At 37.9% G+C, this 17,644-nt stretch overlaps 1 protein-coding gene across 1 annotated transcript; it reads left to right on the top strand.

The window, feature by feature from the left end:
* Positions 1 to 175: 175 nt before the first annotated feature.
* LOC140136846 (uncharacterized) lies at positions 176 to 15,702 on the top strand. Its single transcript, XM_072158444.1, has 9 exons — positions 176 to 292; positions 4,296 to 4,480; positions 5,931 to 6,068; positions 6,359 to 6,458; positions 7,819 to 7,875; positions 8,902 to 8,958; positions 11,153 to 11,421; positions 12,008 to 12,140; positions 13,174 to 15,702. Exons 2-9 carry the CDS (start codon positions 4,322 to 4,324, stop codon positions 13,809 to 13,811), a joined length of 1,551 nt encoding a protein of 516 aa, XP_072014545.1. The 5' UTR covers positions 176 to 292; positions 4,296 to 4,321; the 3' UTR covers positions 13,812 to 15,702.
* Positions 15,703 to 17,644: the final 1,942 nt, after the last annotated feature.

Raw genomic sequence — 17,644 nt, 5'->3', positions numbered from 1 at the left:
ATTTTCTATCAAATATTTGTACATCTATTTAATATTATAATGTACCGTTGTATCTAAATTTTTTTTAATATAATTATTTTATATAAGATAAGTAAAACAACAACTTATTTATTTTAGTTTGTTAAAAAAAATTGTGACCCATCCAAAAGTTTGGGTTATTTGGGGTCAAAATGTAAGCAGCTGATTGGACGACCGTTGATTCCATTCATGCCACTGGACTTTTGCGATCACTTCAAAATAACTTTCAGTCATTGAAAGAGGAGTGTGAATAATGTTATTAATTTCTCACTAGGTAGGTTGTAGGTAGACGAGGTTATAAACAAATACTAGTATAGTACATTAGGTATAAGTTTTAAAAATTTTGATGACTCAGTTATGTTATCTGCTTATCTCCCTCGATATTGCTGGTGATCCTGATTTTTATTTTCTTGCCAAAACTCAAAGCAAAACTTACTCAAGACATTTTGCAAGAAGTCGAGCCAAGAATTTGCTCACTGATAGCTTCACATTCTACATGTTCTAGGCTATAGCTAAAATAATAGTTTCTCGATCATGAGAGTATGAAGCTGCATGCACTACGTAATGTCGCAATTTTAGTGGAATGACACGCGACGCGGTAGCACGATCAATTGTGCATGCACAAGAAATGTCACACAGACACGGTACGGCAACCTGGCTTAGCCTAGGCTTTATTAGAAGCATATGTGGTAAACGCTGTAATCTCAATTTCTAATGATCGAGAAACTATTATTTTAGCTATAGAGACCTTGCTCGAGAAGTCTAGCCAAGAATTTGTTCACCGATAGCTTCACATTGCATTCAAAATCTAATCGGATTCGCTGAAGCATGACACTGACTGTGTAAAGCACAATTCACTCGGTCGGACATCCGGGAACATTGTCCTCTTCGTCCCCTTTGCACAAGCGCGTGCATAGCAACCAGCTCGAGAAAAGGGAACTGCACATGCGCACAGTCGGGACCACTCGCCCGATCGAGCGTGCACGCCAATTGAGTGTCACGCTCGATCGGGCGAAAGTGGTCCCGATCATGCATACTGGTTTTACAAGGTTATTTCCCTTTGCCTTGCTTTGTGACGTCAGCCCGGCCAAGAGAATGGAAGTTCATAAGTTAATACAGCCGATGCGATCACGACAGGCGATTGCATCAAAAACGTTGCTAAAATTACACTTCAGCAAAATTTTAGACTGTCCAAAATAGACAAATCCTGCTCAAAAAACACTAGCATCGAATGCGTCATGTGCAAATTCGAAGCTATAGAGTTCTCGAGTAATAGAGACCAATTTCAAAATCTATTCTGATTCACTGAAGCATGACAGTGTCATGATGACACCGTGTTTAAAATCAATAAAAAACTTAAATGGAAGTTCGGCGATCCTGACTTTTAGACCTCCCTCGCTATATAAGGCTAATGAAAGTCGATTCCGAGTTTATCGTCCCCGCCCGCGTCACTTTTTGGACACCAAAAACACCCGCGTCAAATTTTCAAAAATGCCAAAATAATTCATTATTTTCAAAGTATCAGTGTTTTCACCAGTTTTAGCAATTGGAAACATATATACAGGCTCTTTTCTAACTTTTCTAGTCCCTACCCATATAAAAACATGTTTATAAATAACATGTATGAGTGTGGCTTTAAATCAACACGCACTTTAGGTCAATAATGAAATCTGATGAAATAATGAAAAATGAAAAAGTCACCTCACCAACCTGGGAAAAAAAGGGACGATAAACTCGGAATTGACTTTCATTAGCCTAACCTTGGACTAAATTTTTACTTTTACATCAAGGTTTAGTTTTGCATCATAGTTAAACAGTTGCCAAACACTTTCGAGTCAAGGTTTAATTTATTGGGAGGGCAGGGTTTCGATAAATGAGGGAAATTACGGGGTAAAAAACAAGATCAAAACAACTTTTTGAAAACAAGTGAAAATGATAATTTTTCTGGGGAGTTTTTGTTAAGGAAAATAATTTTGAAATAATCGTAAAAGCAAGAAACGTACCTTTATAAAATCAGCATCACTTCCGTCTGACATTTTTTGTGAAATTCGCCATCTTGAAAGACTTGAATAAATGCAGAATTGCGTCATGCAGTAAAAAGATGTCAACAGTCAAATGCACACAAAAATGCATGATTCGCTAGCGTAAATTACTGTCAAAACGTGCGTACCTCATGCGCTCGTGTTACACGAAAGCTTCCGAGTTGGTATCACTGGTTTTGCATCCAACTCTTTTACGTTAAAAAATAGCTAAAAAACACGAATTTTGGAACAAAATAAAGCTTGTTCAACGGAATAAAAGGTTTGTTTGTTCAGTCGAAAACAAGTTTAACCTTGTTGAGAAAGTTTTATACAGGTGCGTAGCAAGAGCATCAGGGGCCCATGGACAAGGAGCAGTAGTGGCCCTTTTAACCAGGACGGGATTTATCTTATGGCGACCCTGGGCCAGGCCAAAATTTGGAGGCCCCGAACTCACGTGCCGAGGGAGGCATGTTCACTCAACAAGTCAATGGCCAAGTTTTGGTTTACGTATGGGGACTAATATATATTATGTACGGTAACTAGGACATTGCGCGCAAAGCACACGAAAATTTCGGACTATTTTATCCCCAGATCAACATGAATTTTGCCAGTTGAATGTTGGCGAAGCATGGAAAATTTTACAATTTTGCCCTATATGGGGCAAAAAACATGCTGTTATGGGATTAAAAGAAAAATGCAAAGGGCAATTTTGGGGCCCCAATCTGGACCCGGGCACATCTGGCCCAATGGTAAATCTGGCCCTGCTCTCCATTATCAGCCGTTATTTAATTTTCACTTTTGTGCTCGGGGCCTCTGAACCCTCGGGGCCCATGGACTTCGTCCACCCTGTCCTCCCGCTTGCTACGCCCCTGGTTTTATATATAACCTCTGGTGCAAAAAATTGCACCACTATCCAGTATCCAACTGAAAGACAATACGATAGCAAAGCATCGAATGCGTAACTATCGTGTGCAAATTTTGAAGCTAGAGTTCTCGAGTAAGCCAAAACGCAAACACTGAACGAACGCGGTTACTAATATTCGACAGTGGACCTCAACGCCGTCAGTGTAAACTGTAACTGTTGTGCGTTGAACAAATTGCGAGAGCATTGGCCACCGTATTTGGATTGCGTGCTACCATATTTGCACAGATTGTGATTCGCACATCTGTTATTGGTCGTCCTGTTTTAGCCTGATCGATTTTTGGAAAGGCAAAACGTAAAAATTGTTTATTTTGAGGAAAATTGTGTGTTATTTTGTAATTTAAAAGTGAAGAGATGAAAGTGACGGTTATGACGCCGGGGATTATGAATGAGGTTAATAACTTTGCATCGGTAATATGTCGGGCATTGTGAAAAACATTTTGCTTTGGACCTCGGAATATCCCTCGGTTCCAAAGGCAAAATGTTTAGATTTTTCATAATGCCCTCCTATAACTGATACGCAGTTATTAACCACTAACAGTGTCCGATCATCATTATCATGCATGCATGCGATACTGATTTGCTTATTTTTGTCAGTGTTTCCTGTTTGTAAATATTTCAGTCAATTTTTTAGTAATTTGTGGTCCGGGTACTTGTACCTCTGGTGAAGACGATCGCGTTAAAGTGGCGAGGTCTCCTCCTATTCTAGATCATTCTATGCACCGACGACCAATCAATAAATGGGTAAACCAACCGATGGGGTAAACCGTAGTGTAGATTAAATTAAACTTATTACCATTGCATAATCATGGTGATTGACTCTGCAGCTCAAAACGTATGCAAATGTCAAATGCAACCTGTATGTGCGGACAGCAGGGCATTTCTTTCAGCAAAAGCCTAGACACCAAAAAAGAGGGTCTTTCGGTGAGAAGGCCCAAAAAAAGAGGGTGACTGAGACTGGGGAAAATCTTACCAAATCTTTTCGTGAGACTGGGAAAACTTTGGGTCAAAACGTAATAGCGTGTATGGAATGTTGTTTTTTTTTTTTGTTGTTTTTTGTTTTTTATCAGCAAATATGTCAGCAATATCTAACGATCCAAACCACGATCATTGTGAGATAAAAATAAAATTGCACCCTTGTTCGTAAATATCCAGAACATGACCCTTCAGCGTGCATCGTAAGATTCCCGAAATGACCAATTTCATTCATAAAATCACAAAAAATCATAAAAGTCTTTTTATCTCTGTCTTTCATTATAGTGCTGCACCATGCAGGTAATTGAATGCTGAGAAGAACCATACTTGCAACATTGCCTTTTTGTTATGATTTATAGGTGAACTACATTGCCAATAACCAATCATGGAGGAGTCATCATCAGCATCGTTATCGTCGGCATGCTCAATGAATGTAACTCAGAATCCATTTGATACAGATAGTCTGGACAGTCTACATCTACCTCAATGCAGCCCATCTGTGTTTGCAATCAAACAAAAGTCTACGCCTGCTAGCAGTGTCAAGGTGAGATCAGAGACGGTATATCTTACCCGGGAGAGCATGGTCTAATGGTTAGGGTACTTGCCTTTAGTGCATGAGGTCTCGGGTTCAATTCCTGGCGGTGGAGATTTGCTGGGATATTGACTTGGGAAAAAATGTCTGAAATTAATTGGCAACATCTGTAGATTAAATTCAGACATCCGCTTTCCCCATGATTCATTTAGAATTGGGTAAATGAATCATGAAAGTACTCCGTCCTTCGGAGGGGACGTTAAGCCGCCGGTCCCGTGTACAGAGAGCTATACCTGTACGTGTATCTCGCAGTCAGTTTCGAAAAGAGTAGGGTGTTAACCCCTGACTGTTCCCAACCCGTCCCGGTATTCAATTTAATGGACCCTAATGGAAATAAGCTTCAATAGAGGTTTTCTGCAGTTATCCAGGGTTGTCAAAACACGAACAAATCAAATCAAATCAAATACCCTTCCCAGAATACTTTGTAACATGATACGTACATCACCTAATCCCATCAAATAACAATCGTATTAGTTTGTACATGTTAGCTCATGTTCCATATGTTTTCAAGTTGAGAATACAATAGTACTGGCTAAACATGGATCGATAGTTATGAAATAAACAGAATTTTCAAGATCCGGATGTGCTCTGTTCATTGAGGTACCTTTTGTCAATATTGACCCCAAGTTGAACTGGATTTCAAATGAGCAAATCAGTACATAAAATTGAAATGGAAGCAATCCATTGTGGGAGGTGTAAGATATTCTCTGTCTCTGTCAATTCAGTGAGCACTACGCAAAACCACAAGATTCAGTCCAAGAAGCATGCATGCATGCACATCAGATAAGGCCAAAAAACAACTTTTTCAGAATTGGGTCGGTCGGTCAGGATTTTTTTTTCTTTTAAAGGTCATAGCCAAAACATGACTTTATGCCTCTAATTAGCTTAATAAGTAGCCCAAATAGTTGTGAATTGGGATATTTCTCTACTGTATACCACTTCATTCATGTTTTTAAGAAACTGTAAAAAAAGTTTTCAGGATGTCAAAAATGTTGAAAGAAAATAAAAACTTTTTCTGGAATTTCCAAAATTAGGTTCGGTATTCATTTGTACAGTAAAACAAAAAAACAACACTTTTTTCCACATTAGGGTCGGTCGGTGGAGGACAAGCAAACAATCTTTTTTTTTGCCCTACATGTAATTAGCATTGAGTTCTTAGTGTGACTGACTAAAATTTCTGACACAGAACACAGTAAGTTGTGAAGCATCGCCTTGCATACCTGCTCGTGCCTAAATATTGGATTAGGTTATGATCACCCATGCCAGGAACAAAAGAATTTTAAACTAAACTAAACTCAGGAATTATGGGGCATAATTTTCAGACATCTTTCTGGATATTTGCACTTAGAAATTCTTGAAAAAAACTTTTTTTTCTTTACTGCCTGATTTGTCTTTATTATAGAAAACCCCCAAGTTCCGATGGTCAATAGATCAGATGGCAATACTGCATCCGGTGGAGATTGAAGAGTTGCCATACCAGCAGGAGGACAGCAAATTGGACGCAGACACAGAAGAAAAAATCCAAGCGGCTATAGATAAGGTTTGTACCAGCCAGTCCATAGCTTAGGTAGCATTGTAACAGTCAAATGAGAGCAGAATTCAGTATAATTAAATTGTTAATACATGGAATTAGATCAGACTCAATTAATATCAATGTTATAAACAAAATGCCAGTAGCAATCACTCATCATCAAGTGTAGACAAAGGCAACAGTGTTTGCTGAAACGTACACAAGAAAGTGCATTAACTCTCTGGATCAGATACAAGTTTTACAACAAACATTGTTTACTGAGTTGATTATGTTTTTGTTTTGTTTGTGGTTTCTTTTAGTTCTTTTCTCAGCAGCAGATTATTCCATCGCCATGGTCAGAGCCAAAGCCTTTTCCACGTATTCCTATGTCTCCCGCACCGACGCCGCCCTCTGGAGCAGGTGAGTTGAAATTTGGCTATTCTATTTAAAATCCACACTACCCCTGTGGAAGATTTTAGAAATATCGGTTACAGGAGGAGTGTGAATATCAGGCATTAATCAAGTCTATTTGAAACTCAGCGCGTCCCTCTGTGGAAGATTCAGGTTGAATCTTTCTCAGAGGGTGTATGAAATTCAAGAGGGGCTACCTAATGTGTTCTTTCTATTAGAGATTCATACTCCCCTGTGGAAGATATTTCCAAAATTTTCCACAGGGGAGGGGTAGTGTGGATTTAAATGGTATCTAGCCTATTTCATCTGGGAAAATTAATGTCCAATTTTCACTTTACTAGCTAGTATGGCCATTGTGAGAAGTGCCCAATCTCCTTTGCAATAATGGAGCTGATTTTAATCTAATCATAAACACCGCATGAAATATTTTTGTCCTGTTTGATCCAATGTATACCAGATATGTAACTTTTTCCCCGTAAAACCAATATATTTCTGCCTGTTTATAGCTGTAAGAATGAGTAAAGTGATAGCACATTTGTTTGTATATCATGCACATGAGCAGCTATTTACACCCTTAAATTTACACCCTCAAATAATCTCTTTCATGACTTCCATTATTTCCATATGTACCTGCTTGAATCCCCTGGGGTCCATTTTACTTAACTTTTAACCCTTCAGAACGTAACTCAAGTAACCGCTCATAAAGTTACAAATACCCAATACTAGACATAATTTTGTGAAGGTTCCTTGTAGTAAAGCCCTATTACTTACTTAAGGGTACCGTTCTTAAGAAAGTTTAGTGAAATGGAACTCACGACTCATCATAAGTTTTGAGACTTACAAAGCTAATTCGTAAAGTTTAGTGAAATGGAACCATTGACTAGGTGGTGTCATCTATTGTAGGCTTATATTATACTTCGCCCGCTGGTTGAACTTTCAGCTTATTCCTTTTTTGTAGATAACGGATGACCAATACAATGTGTCTCATTAATTGGTTTGTTGTTGTTTATCAAGAACTGTAAATTGATGATGTTTGTATTTTAAAAGGGCATTTCGTGATCCACAGCCTCATCCCCCACTTTTCTCAAAAAAGTTGAGATTTTTATATCACTGGAAACCTCTGGCTACATAATGTTTATGTACAAAATATTTCTTGCAGATTAATTCGCTTTTAGCAAAGATATCGTGAAATTTGAATTTCGTTCTAGTGTTTATACACATAATCATGCATAACTTAAGTAACGCAAAATCGGAATCAACTGAAATTTTGGGAATAGGTTTTTTCGTGGATATCTAATGAAAAATGACATAAATAGAGGATGCTAGGATCACAAAATACTCCTTTAATTTCTTATGTTATTTTGTGTAGATGAAAGTAATCATACCAAAGATGTTGTGCCAAAGCCAAAACCAAAGACTGCCAATGGTAAGTGCTCCTACATTCAAATATTTCTGCTTCATAGGGAAGCGCAATATGAAAGAGAAGGTAGACGACTATACCATTTTTTTTTACGCCCTGATGTAACAGTGACGTTAGTGCCCATTTCAAATGGTGTCACCCGTTCAGGTATAACCTCATTTGAAATTCACACTCCCTATGTGGGATATTAAGGTAATGCCTTCTATAGACCTTTTCAAATCAAGATTGGAAATCCGCAGTATTTATTCAGTAAGCTAGGGGTCAAATTGGTGCACAATGAATCAAGCAGAATCACATACCCTTTTGAGTGAAAATACAATATTAAAAAATCAACATAAGTCATTACAGAGAAATATTTTCTAAAGGTATTGAACTAACACTTCCCACTATTTGGCACTTCACAATGTTTGTCGTCTGCGGCACATTTGATTTGGTCTTCCTGTGGTCTTCACAATATTAATACCAATCTCTTGCACAAGCCATACCCAACGCTTGACCATGTCTTTCACACAGTGCTCAGACGTAACTTTGCGTTTGCGTTAGCGTCGATTCGGAAAACTTCGATTTGAAAAGTTCTATAGGCAGGGACTGTCTTTTGGAATTTGCAGGAGAGCATTAAATAGCTCTTCTGGAGTCTTCAAGGAGAGCTGTTTTAGAGCATTTACAATAGAATGTAAGGAGAGAATGATCACCTTAAGGAGAGCTAAAAACCACTCTCCTATATCAGATTTAAGGAGAGCAGTAGAGTGATTGCTCTTTTGCTCTCCTCATAAGCCAGTGGGGCGTATGAATTTCAACTGGAATAGTTCAGTGCTTTTGTATTCTGCTCCATCTGAGATGATAACTGTGCACAAATTTCTTGACAAGTTTGCAGGCTTGATGAGACGTGATACTGTAGCTATCAAAAATAGTCAGTTTAGATCAAATGATTTAATAATTACCTTTCTTTATTTTATCTGTAAGTTGAGGAGCCTCTTGCAACGTGTGCTTATTGTGTGTTCTTGATCCAGTATTGTTTTTCTCTCCTACCAGCCACATGCCAAACCATGCTGACTCTGCCAATGGATTTTGATCTGGAAGCCTTGCTTGGTAAGACACTTTTCACTTTGATTAATTTCATTATAAACAGCGGCATGTCCAGAGGGGGAGGGGCTGAAACCCCCCCACACTTTTTTTAAAATCATGTAAAATTGGCCGCTTTTAGCCATTAAGGGCCCCCAAGCATAACTCTGAAAGCCCTCTGAGCCTCCCACAGGAACAGATCCTGGACACGCCGGTGGCTAAGGTAACAAAACTTTATGAGGTAGTGCCTGATTTCACATCGACACAATGTATTGCAAGATCCTTGGACTCTCTCCATGTGTGGGTGTTGAATGTACATATGACAAGTTTCAATATTTTTTTTGGTTGAAAAATTCATGGAATATAATTTTTGCTTCTTTTACTATATAAAACATACACATTCCTTCCTTAAGAATCACGCAAGCAACGAACCAGCAGACATGTTTTTTATGTTTTAATGCCAATATTGTTCAAATTCACTACTTTCATTTCATTTCCGACCAAATGTGTTTTTAGTTTTAATGAGCACGACAGTCAATGTTTATGGAATTGAAATAAAAAGTTTGGATTATTATTGGTATAAATCTAAATTTCTTGTTTGAAAACAGTCAAAATCTCCATTTTTTGTGTAAAAAATATGCCATATATAAAACATCATATCTCGCTTATTTTTAGGTCAATTTAACTCGGGTTTTTTGCAATTAATTTATTTGACTGTAAAATAAAATTTAGAAACACAAACTGGCCTGGTAGTCTCATACCTAGACAGAACAACCTGTATTTTATATCAATCCCAAGCGGGATGACGTCACCACAAGGAACTAAATGGATGCGACTATTCGGCGAACTAGCGTTGCATGATGGGTAATTTCTGGTTCGGTGAACAGGAACAAGACTGCACAGTGTCAACGGCGATCGGCCCTCGTGATGAAAATTTGATCTCTGGTGCTCGGGAAATTCCTAGCCAGTTGTTTTGTACAGATAATACCAAAGCCAATACTTAGAGAATAAACGATAGGAATTTTTGTTTTTACTATCCTCTATCGTGTGATAGATGACAGGCAGGTCCAATATTTTGAATAGTGTGCAGCAACATCCACTACGATGAAAATATTTGAACTGCCTGCCGTCTATCACACAGTAGAGGATAGTAAAAACAAAAATTCCTATCGTTTATTCTCATTCAAGTTTGTTAAGCATATATCAGGCGGAAAACTCCCCTTTTTCTGAAATGAACAAAACTTGTTTACCCTTTTAGTTGCGTGCACTGCGATCTCGTTCACATATTATTGTAGAACGCGATACATACTCGCGCTTCGATAAGCGTCTTCTGTGGCGACGCGATTGCTGCTGTCTGTGGTAGACGGCATGCAGAAACCAATGAAATTCATCGCTAATAAGCTAAACCATAGCCACTAAGTATGTTAGAGATACTCCCCTGAAACTTTTATTTCATGTGTATTTAATACAGTGCTATTTGAAACATAGAGAAGTGATCTGTGGAAGAAAAAAAGACTTGTTTGCTTTATTTCAAGCAGAAAGAGTCACATTTAGAGATAGCGCTTTAATATGCCAACACTAACTTCTGCGCGAAAGCGGTGGATGTCAGATCAATGAAATCAAAACCACTCCACTGTGACTGGTATTCAGTTGATTTATCTGATGCTTGCATACAAGCCATACATGTAGGAGTAAGATAAACAGAAGTAGGGATGGGTTATTCCATTTATTTTCCTACACGTTTAACGCATCTGTGATGCGTGCGTTTAACATATTAACACGCAATGACCCAGCCCTGTCTGGTGGCAAGATTTCATGAATATACGATAGGAGCAGTGCACCTCACAAAACCGGAATTTCTAACAGAATATGTTAGTACCAATGGCGCTGTACATAAGGCAAAATTCGCGAAGTCAACGGCCCAAACATGTCAGAAACTATGCATTATTTCAATGTATTAAATAATGAATGTTTTGAGCAAGTTTCATGTAAATTATTAAGGTCGTCTTCAGATTTTGTTACTTTCATCTGTTGGTTAGCATTGAAAAACTGAAAATTGAAGGTTGAAAATGACTTGCGTGTTACACGTTTAACGGATCATGCGTGGGTTTAGCGGTACCGTACATGCGTTTAACGTCCCCATGCCTAAACAGAAGAAATTGCAACCTCAATTATGTTTAATATTGTAGACTTTTTGTCATTCCTTTACACTTTGTTTCAGGTTCTGAACACTTCCAATACAAGGAGCACAATAAATCTGACTGTGAGATCATGTCTTCCTCGTCACTACGCAGAAAACTCTTTTCCTGTGACACGACCCCGCCAGTAAGTCCAGTAAAAAGCGGTGGATGCAGAACAAGCCCCGTTTCTAGCAGAGAGAGTATGCCTTTCATTATCTCATCTCCAGCAATATCACCCATACGAGCTGTGGAAGAGGCCAAATCTGCATCGCCAAGCCAGAGTATGATGAAGACACCAGGCTCAGCTCAGGTAAATGTACAGTTTTTTTAATTATAAATGGACAATCACAGATTAGACATTTGGTAGATTTTTTCAATTTCCCAATTTTAGTATTTTTGTCTCGCCTGAAAGGAGAAGACTATAGATGAGGTGACCTCAATGTTTATGAACAAAGGCAAGGAACTGGTATATCAATATGCTTGAATGAACCCCATGCAACCACTACACTGTTCAATAGCCTTATTGTGATGTGGCGGGAGTTTTAAAAACACGAGCCCTGAACAAAATGGAAATTGTGATGCTGCTCGCGCATACTGCCAGGCATTGACGTCAGAAGTCAACTCATCTATAGGTCTTCAATACACCTTATATTGAATCACAACATAAACTGTTATCATCTCACTGGCTGAACAAATATTATCATCTCACTGGCTGTAAGTTAGCAGAGTACTAGAGCTGGGATCCTGCGGGTAATTGAATGTCCGATATAGCAACATATTGGCTTATTTTGCAGAAAAATGGGGGAAGGGTGTGCCATTAGAATGTAGAAAACATTAGAAATCAGTGTAGAGTAAACACACGTTGACCTTGTATTGATATTTTTACCCAAATACAGAGCCAGTTTTCATCTAGTCCAATAGCAAGCAATGTGACACCCACATCAAGATTATCCTCATCAGATCCGACTGAACTTGTGTCACCCTGTATGTCACCAATTGGAAAATCCAACATCACAACTCCTCTGTCAAGTAAGTGGATATGATTTTGTACGGGAATGAGATTCCTGGGAAATATATTAGCTTAGGGCTCATATTGAAATTCCCTTACACAGGAAGGTGTGCGCCATCCTGCAGCTTTCCTGTGCTAGCCTTCTTTTGTTAAAATCCTGGGCAGGGTGTATCACTGATGCATATTATCCATCCGTGTTATGACCAAGCTTTCCTGAGGCGCGCGCTTAGCGAGGGGAATCCTGCCTTCTTTCTGTGTGAAAATGTGGTAGGGTATTTCAATATGAGCCCTTACTCGCAGGAACTCTTGCCGTAGCAATTTTTTTTTAAAGTTACATTATCAATTTTATGTCATCAAACCTTCGATAGAACCTAAACATAACTTGAAATAGAATGGGAATAGATTAAATAATGTAGATATGTTACATCAAATATTCTACATCCACTAAAAAAGTCTTTGAAGTAATTTAGCTGTATGCTGTGCTACAATTTGCTGTCATTTGTATATATATAATATACTATGAATAAAACCTGGTATTTCATCCTTCATCTTTCATTAACACTCTGCAAGTGGGTGTTGACTGCAGACGACAAGTTTCACTTTTTTCATAAATTTCAGAATTGTACATTTTTATGGCCATATATGGAATTGGAATCAGTGTGAAAAATGCATTAAAATGAGTACAAACAAGCCTAGTATTGGTTCAGTGGTTCTTAAGATAGCTCTTGGTATTTTGAAAAAATATCTCAAAACTTGGGAGTTTTATGTTGAAGCCTGTAGCTTAACATTAACATAACATTAACCACATGAGAACTACCTGCTGATTGGCCAAAAAGAAGTTTTCATTATCAATTGGCCCAATCAGCAACATTGTTAGAATAATTTCACCACACAAAATATTTGGGCTGAATTATTTGCAAAGCTCCATTCTAATTGGTGATTAAAGTGAAAATATCATGTAATTGACCAATCAGAGGCAATGTTAGATCGGCAGGTAGTGCTCAGGTGGTTAACACAAGATGATGTCTGATTGTCTGCTTTGTCCTCCTACAGGTACAGCTGCATCCGAGCCAACAGACTACACCAAGTCCAACTTCAACGGCGCATCGCTACCAGATGATTCCAGTATCTCAATGTCCATCATGGAATCACCTATACGACAGTCTAGCATTATGAGAACTGATTTTGGCTCCAAGTCCTGCGCTTCTCCTTTCCACCACGCTGCGCAAGATAAAATGTACGAGTCGTCCTTGGAAACGTGGTCAACCGACTTGTACAATTGTGCATCACAAAAGCTTAGTTCAACTATGAATCCAGAACCAGTGGATGCTTTAGGCTTGACCTTTGAACCCAAAATGTGCAGTAGTAGGCTGATAATATCAGCCATACAGGAAAGCAAAGTGCACACGCCTGACATCCCAGAAAAGTCCGATTGCGGGCGGACTGGTTCAAAAGCAACCACTGATGAGCATAGACTGTATAATAGCAGACCAGACAGCCGCAATTCTTCACATACAGTAGACGAGTATAGAAAAGACTACATGGATGTCCATCAAAGAGTACCACCTCGCTTGCCCTTTGGGCAATCACAGAAGCCAGTAACTATGGACGAAGACTCGGACAGTGGGTTTAACACGGGCAATGTATCAGCATTTGAACCAACGGACATGGAGGTAGTAGAGGGGAGGTAATTTAAGTGCTAGAGAGTTTTTGGTGCATGTTATGCACGTCCGTGGCTGTTCATTATCTATGAGCACTGCAATATTGCCCATTTTGCATGTAGAAACACTATAATTGTTCTCAAAAATCTAAGAACTAATATTCTTGTTATGCCCTCAAATCTTATGAGCCTTGGAACCGGTTGACAATGTATTCCCTATATGTTGTTTCTTCAGACATACAGAAGCCTCATTGAAAGCACTACAAATTTCTTGCAAACAAAAGAAAGTAGGAATGAAAAAGAGCATTTGGTTATTAGCAAAAAATTTTCTTTTTACATAAATGGGCAAATAATTAATGAGATACTTTGTTCTGTTGTACCGTGGTGATGTTAGCCATGGACTTATGTAACCAAAGCCTTTCAACTAGGTTAGCCTTTTTCTGCCTTGAATATATAGTTTTGCATTGTTGCAATGTCATATGCATTGGGTTTTGACTACATCCCTATGCAGCTTGATAGGTGACATATTTGTAAGGTTATGAATAGAAGCTGTCAGTATGATGTCAATATTGGCTATCTTGTGGGTAAGTTAATATAATTACCTTCAAGTATAAAAGAAATCATGTGATAACCGTGACGAGTCATGGATTCGCACCTGTGACAATAAAGGGAAATACAACCATATCGATTTACCAGCTTTAACCCACAAAATGGCGAAAGGCTGACGGCATCTATTTGGTACTTGCATGGTTCCGTCATTATGCACTATGTGCGGGAAGAGCCTCAAACTGGCAGCATACATGAATGGGAATTAAACCAGTCATATAACATTATGTGTAAAGTTACGTAATTCTTCCTTTCATGTATGCTGCCAGTTCGAGGCTCTTCTCGCACATAGTGCATTTGGCTGAACCATTCAAGTAGTGGGGTCAACACTTAGCCTTTATGTAAGCTACTATACATTCCAGCCATGGAGACACCTCGTGACGTCACGCTGGACAAATTCCATTCACTATCGCAAAGAGGTTTGTGGGTGGGAATGCAATGGAGCAAATGCATGCAATCATGTAATCAATACAGCCTTGATTTGCTAAGAATTGAACAGGGCACATGTCTCATCAAACCACTCTATTACCTCTTTGAAAGTGACAGAGGTTGCATCAAATTTGGAACAGATAATAGCATGCAGGTCATTTTGGGGTCATCTGAGGTCAAATGACTATTTTCAAGGCAGCTTTATTCCATAATCCCTGTCTTTACTATAAGCAAAATATCTAATTCTCCATCACAAGAGCCAACTTGGCAATGAACAGATATTTGTGTCGAGCATACTACGCAAAGAGCACATGCTTACTGAGAATTTGAGAATTTACCAGTCACTGTCTTCAAAACATTCATCGCTAGGTAAGGTCGAGGTTCAGTCATGTAGGTCCCGCGATCATGTTATTCCACAAGAAGTACACTGATGCAACAGTACACAGATAGTACATCCTCTCGTGATCAAGAATTAGATATTTTGCTTATAGGCTAAAGCTGAGTATGCTTATAATGCAGGCAATACCCAGCCAGCACCCTGGTTTTGCTGCCTCAAAGAAGCCAGGTAATGTAGTTAAGTAACAAAAGCTGCTGGAACGTTCAGCTGATTGTGTTATTACATCTTTTATTTATATATATATTTATGTTTGTTTGAGATATTTGGATTTGATTTGATTTTTTTTTCTAAAAATAATTTATTTGTAATGTCATAAGCGCATGAATCAAATGAATTGAGTGATCATAGACAAATTACAAATACATTGGAAATATGTATACTTTTATATACTTTAGACCAACAATTTAGAAGTTATGAGACCCCAAAGTTTCCATAATTCCAGTGATAAGACCACCCTTAAATAGTTCAATATCATTTTTTTGTAGAATATTATAATATGATATAGAATGTTTTAATATCAGGACCATGAATATTCATCAAATAGGTTTTCATAATGTAAATGGCATAAAAAGGTCCTAAACCCAAAATATAATTTTTATTTTGTGCATTTATATATGTGTACCTTCATGTAATCATGATCAAAATGTATTTTGTTGAAGTATCCTGATCCAAAGTCTGTCAGGTACATTGTAAACTAAAGCTGCATTTATACTTGATCGCTTCTGCAAAAGCGATTCTCACGCATGCTCAGTATTTACTTCTGTTTTCAGAGCGTCAAGCCAATCAATCGACACAAATCGCCAAGGCAAAAAACAATGTCGCTTTGGGGAGTTGAAGAAATCGCTTGAAACATGAATGCATCATCATTTTCTACCAACTGGATCTATTATTTTGCTTACCTTTCTTGATTATTAACTTTCGGTAATGAATTAATTCAAAGCAATAATTATTGACAGCAATGGATGTTCTAAAAATGTATTTTGTGGCATTTAGAACATTTTATTTGTTGTCTGCAATTGCTATCGCCGTGATAAGTATAAATGCAAAAGCAACGAGCGATGCATCACAAAATTCAGCGATTGCCCATCACTTTCCAAAAACGGTGCATTGCAATCGCTCGCGATCAAGTATAAATTCAGTTTAATTTTATTTAAAATCTCAAGTATAAAAGAGTAAGTGAAAGTGAAATTATAGAAGTTGAGGACAAATTAATTTGACCAGGTTTTGTATAAATTTGAATAATCAGAAGAGTAAATTGTGAAGTGTTATCTATTTCCCAGTGTGTATTCTTTTTTTTAAACCTTTATTGGTTGTATCAATAATGAATTAAATTCCAAGTATTTTGAAAGAAGGAGCAGGTACTCACGAATCAATACAATTACCAAACTACGATGTGTATTTGTATCATTGTGTTGGAAATCAAAATTTGTAATATTTAATCAATTTTTACTTGTTAACATTTTGTTAACACATAACAGTATTCAATGTGTAATGTGTAATTATATCAAGTTATCAAAATGTTAAACAGCCATTTTGTGTAAGCCTTATGTGAAAGTGGAAAAGTGTATTTTTTTGCGTTCATGTCATACTCGATTAATGATTGCAAAATGCATCGAATTTGTATCCATTTTGAAATCATTACTAGAGTAATTTTTGAGTAGCAGTATTTCTCTGGTTTCTAACCTTGAATAACAAGTCATTTTGGGGTTATTACTTGCTTTTTAATTTTTTTATGTCGACACACTGTCGACGTCGGTATACAAATTATATCGACATGTTGACATTAAAAACCGGTGCCGCCGACAGCACTAATATGCGGATAACCAAAAATTTTGGCGGATGACCAGATTTTATGACATGGTCATCCAGATTTTTTCCTTAGATTGAACACTGCTTTTAGTAGACAACAAAAGATTCAGTGGAGGTGTGCAACTGTGTAATTTGGTACTTGATATCAGGGACTGGTGCCCTGTCGTATAACTCATCCCACAGAGCTCTAATTGAGGCACATTTTGTGAGGTGATAGGCATATCCAGACGTACCAACTAGTATGGTTTTGCCATATTTTTGTGTTAAAAATATGGGCGTATGGGTTTCTTTAACAAAATATGGTTCTTACACTGCTGCTGCAATTCAAATATGCAAACCTAAGCTTCACCACTGTTTGATAGTTTGATCAGAATGATCTACAGTCAAGTGGCTGGTGAAGCATGTTACCAAGTATCATTTTTGACAATCTCTCTTGCAAAAGTGTAAATCTGCCACCGTCAACGCACAGAATCGGCAGTAATGGGTTACGGTAAGCAATTGAAAGTAATAGGCGATAAGTTGTTAGCTTACTGTTAAAAAAGATTGTTTTTCTGTGAAAAGAAAATGGTTTTTGAGGTGTGAAAATATGATCTTGTGTTTTTCAAATTTGGCATGTCTGCCTA

The sequence above is a fragment of the Amphiura filiformis genome, chromosome 17, assembly GCF_039555335.1.
Source record: "Amphiura filiformis chromosome 17, Afil_fr2py, whole genome shotgun sequence".
NCBI lineage: Eukaryota > Metazoa > Echinodermata > Ophiuroidea > Amphilepidida > Amphiuridae > Amphiura > Amphiura filiformis.
The sequence above is the reverse complement of the archived record's forward strand: the minus strand, read 5'-3'. Positions and strand labels throughout refer to the sequence as shown.

Coding starts and splice junctions, on each gene's coding strand:
- LOC140136846 (XM_072158444.1), top strand. CDS start 4,322: ATGGAGGAGTCATCATCAGCATCGTTATCGTCGGCATGCTCAATGAAT. Junction 4,481..5,930: donor CGCCTGCTAGCAGTGTCAAG/GTGAGATCAGAG, acceptor TCTTTATTATAG/AAAACCCCCAAGTTCCGATG. Junction 8,959..11,152: donor TGATCTGGAAGCCTTGCTTG/GTAAGACACTTT, acceptor ACTTTGTTTCAG/GTTCTGAACACTTCCAATAC.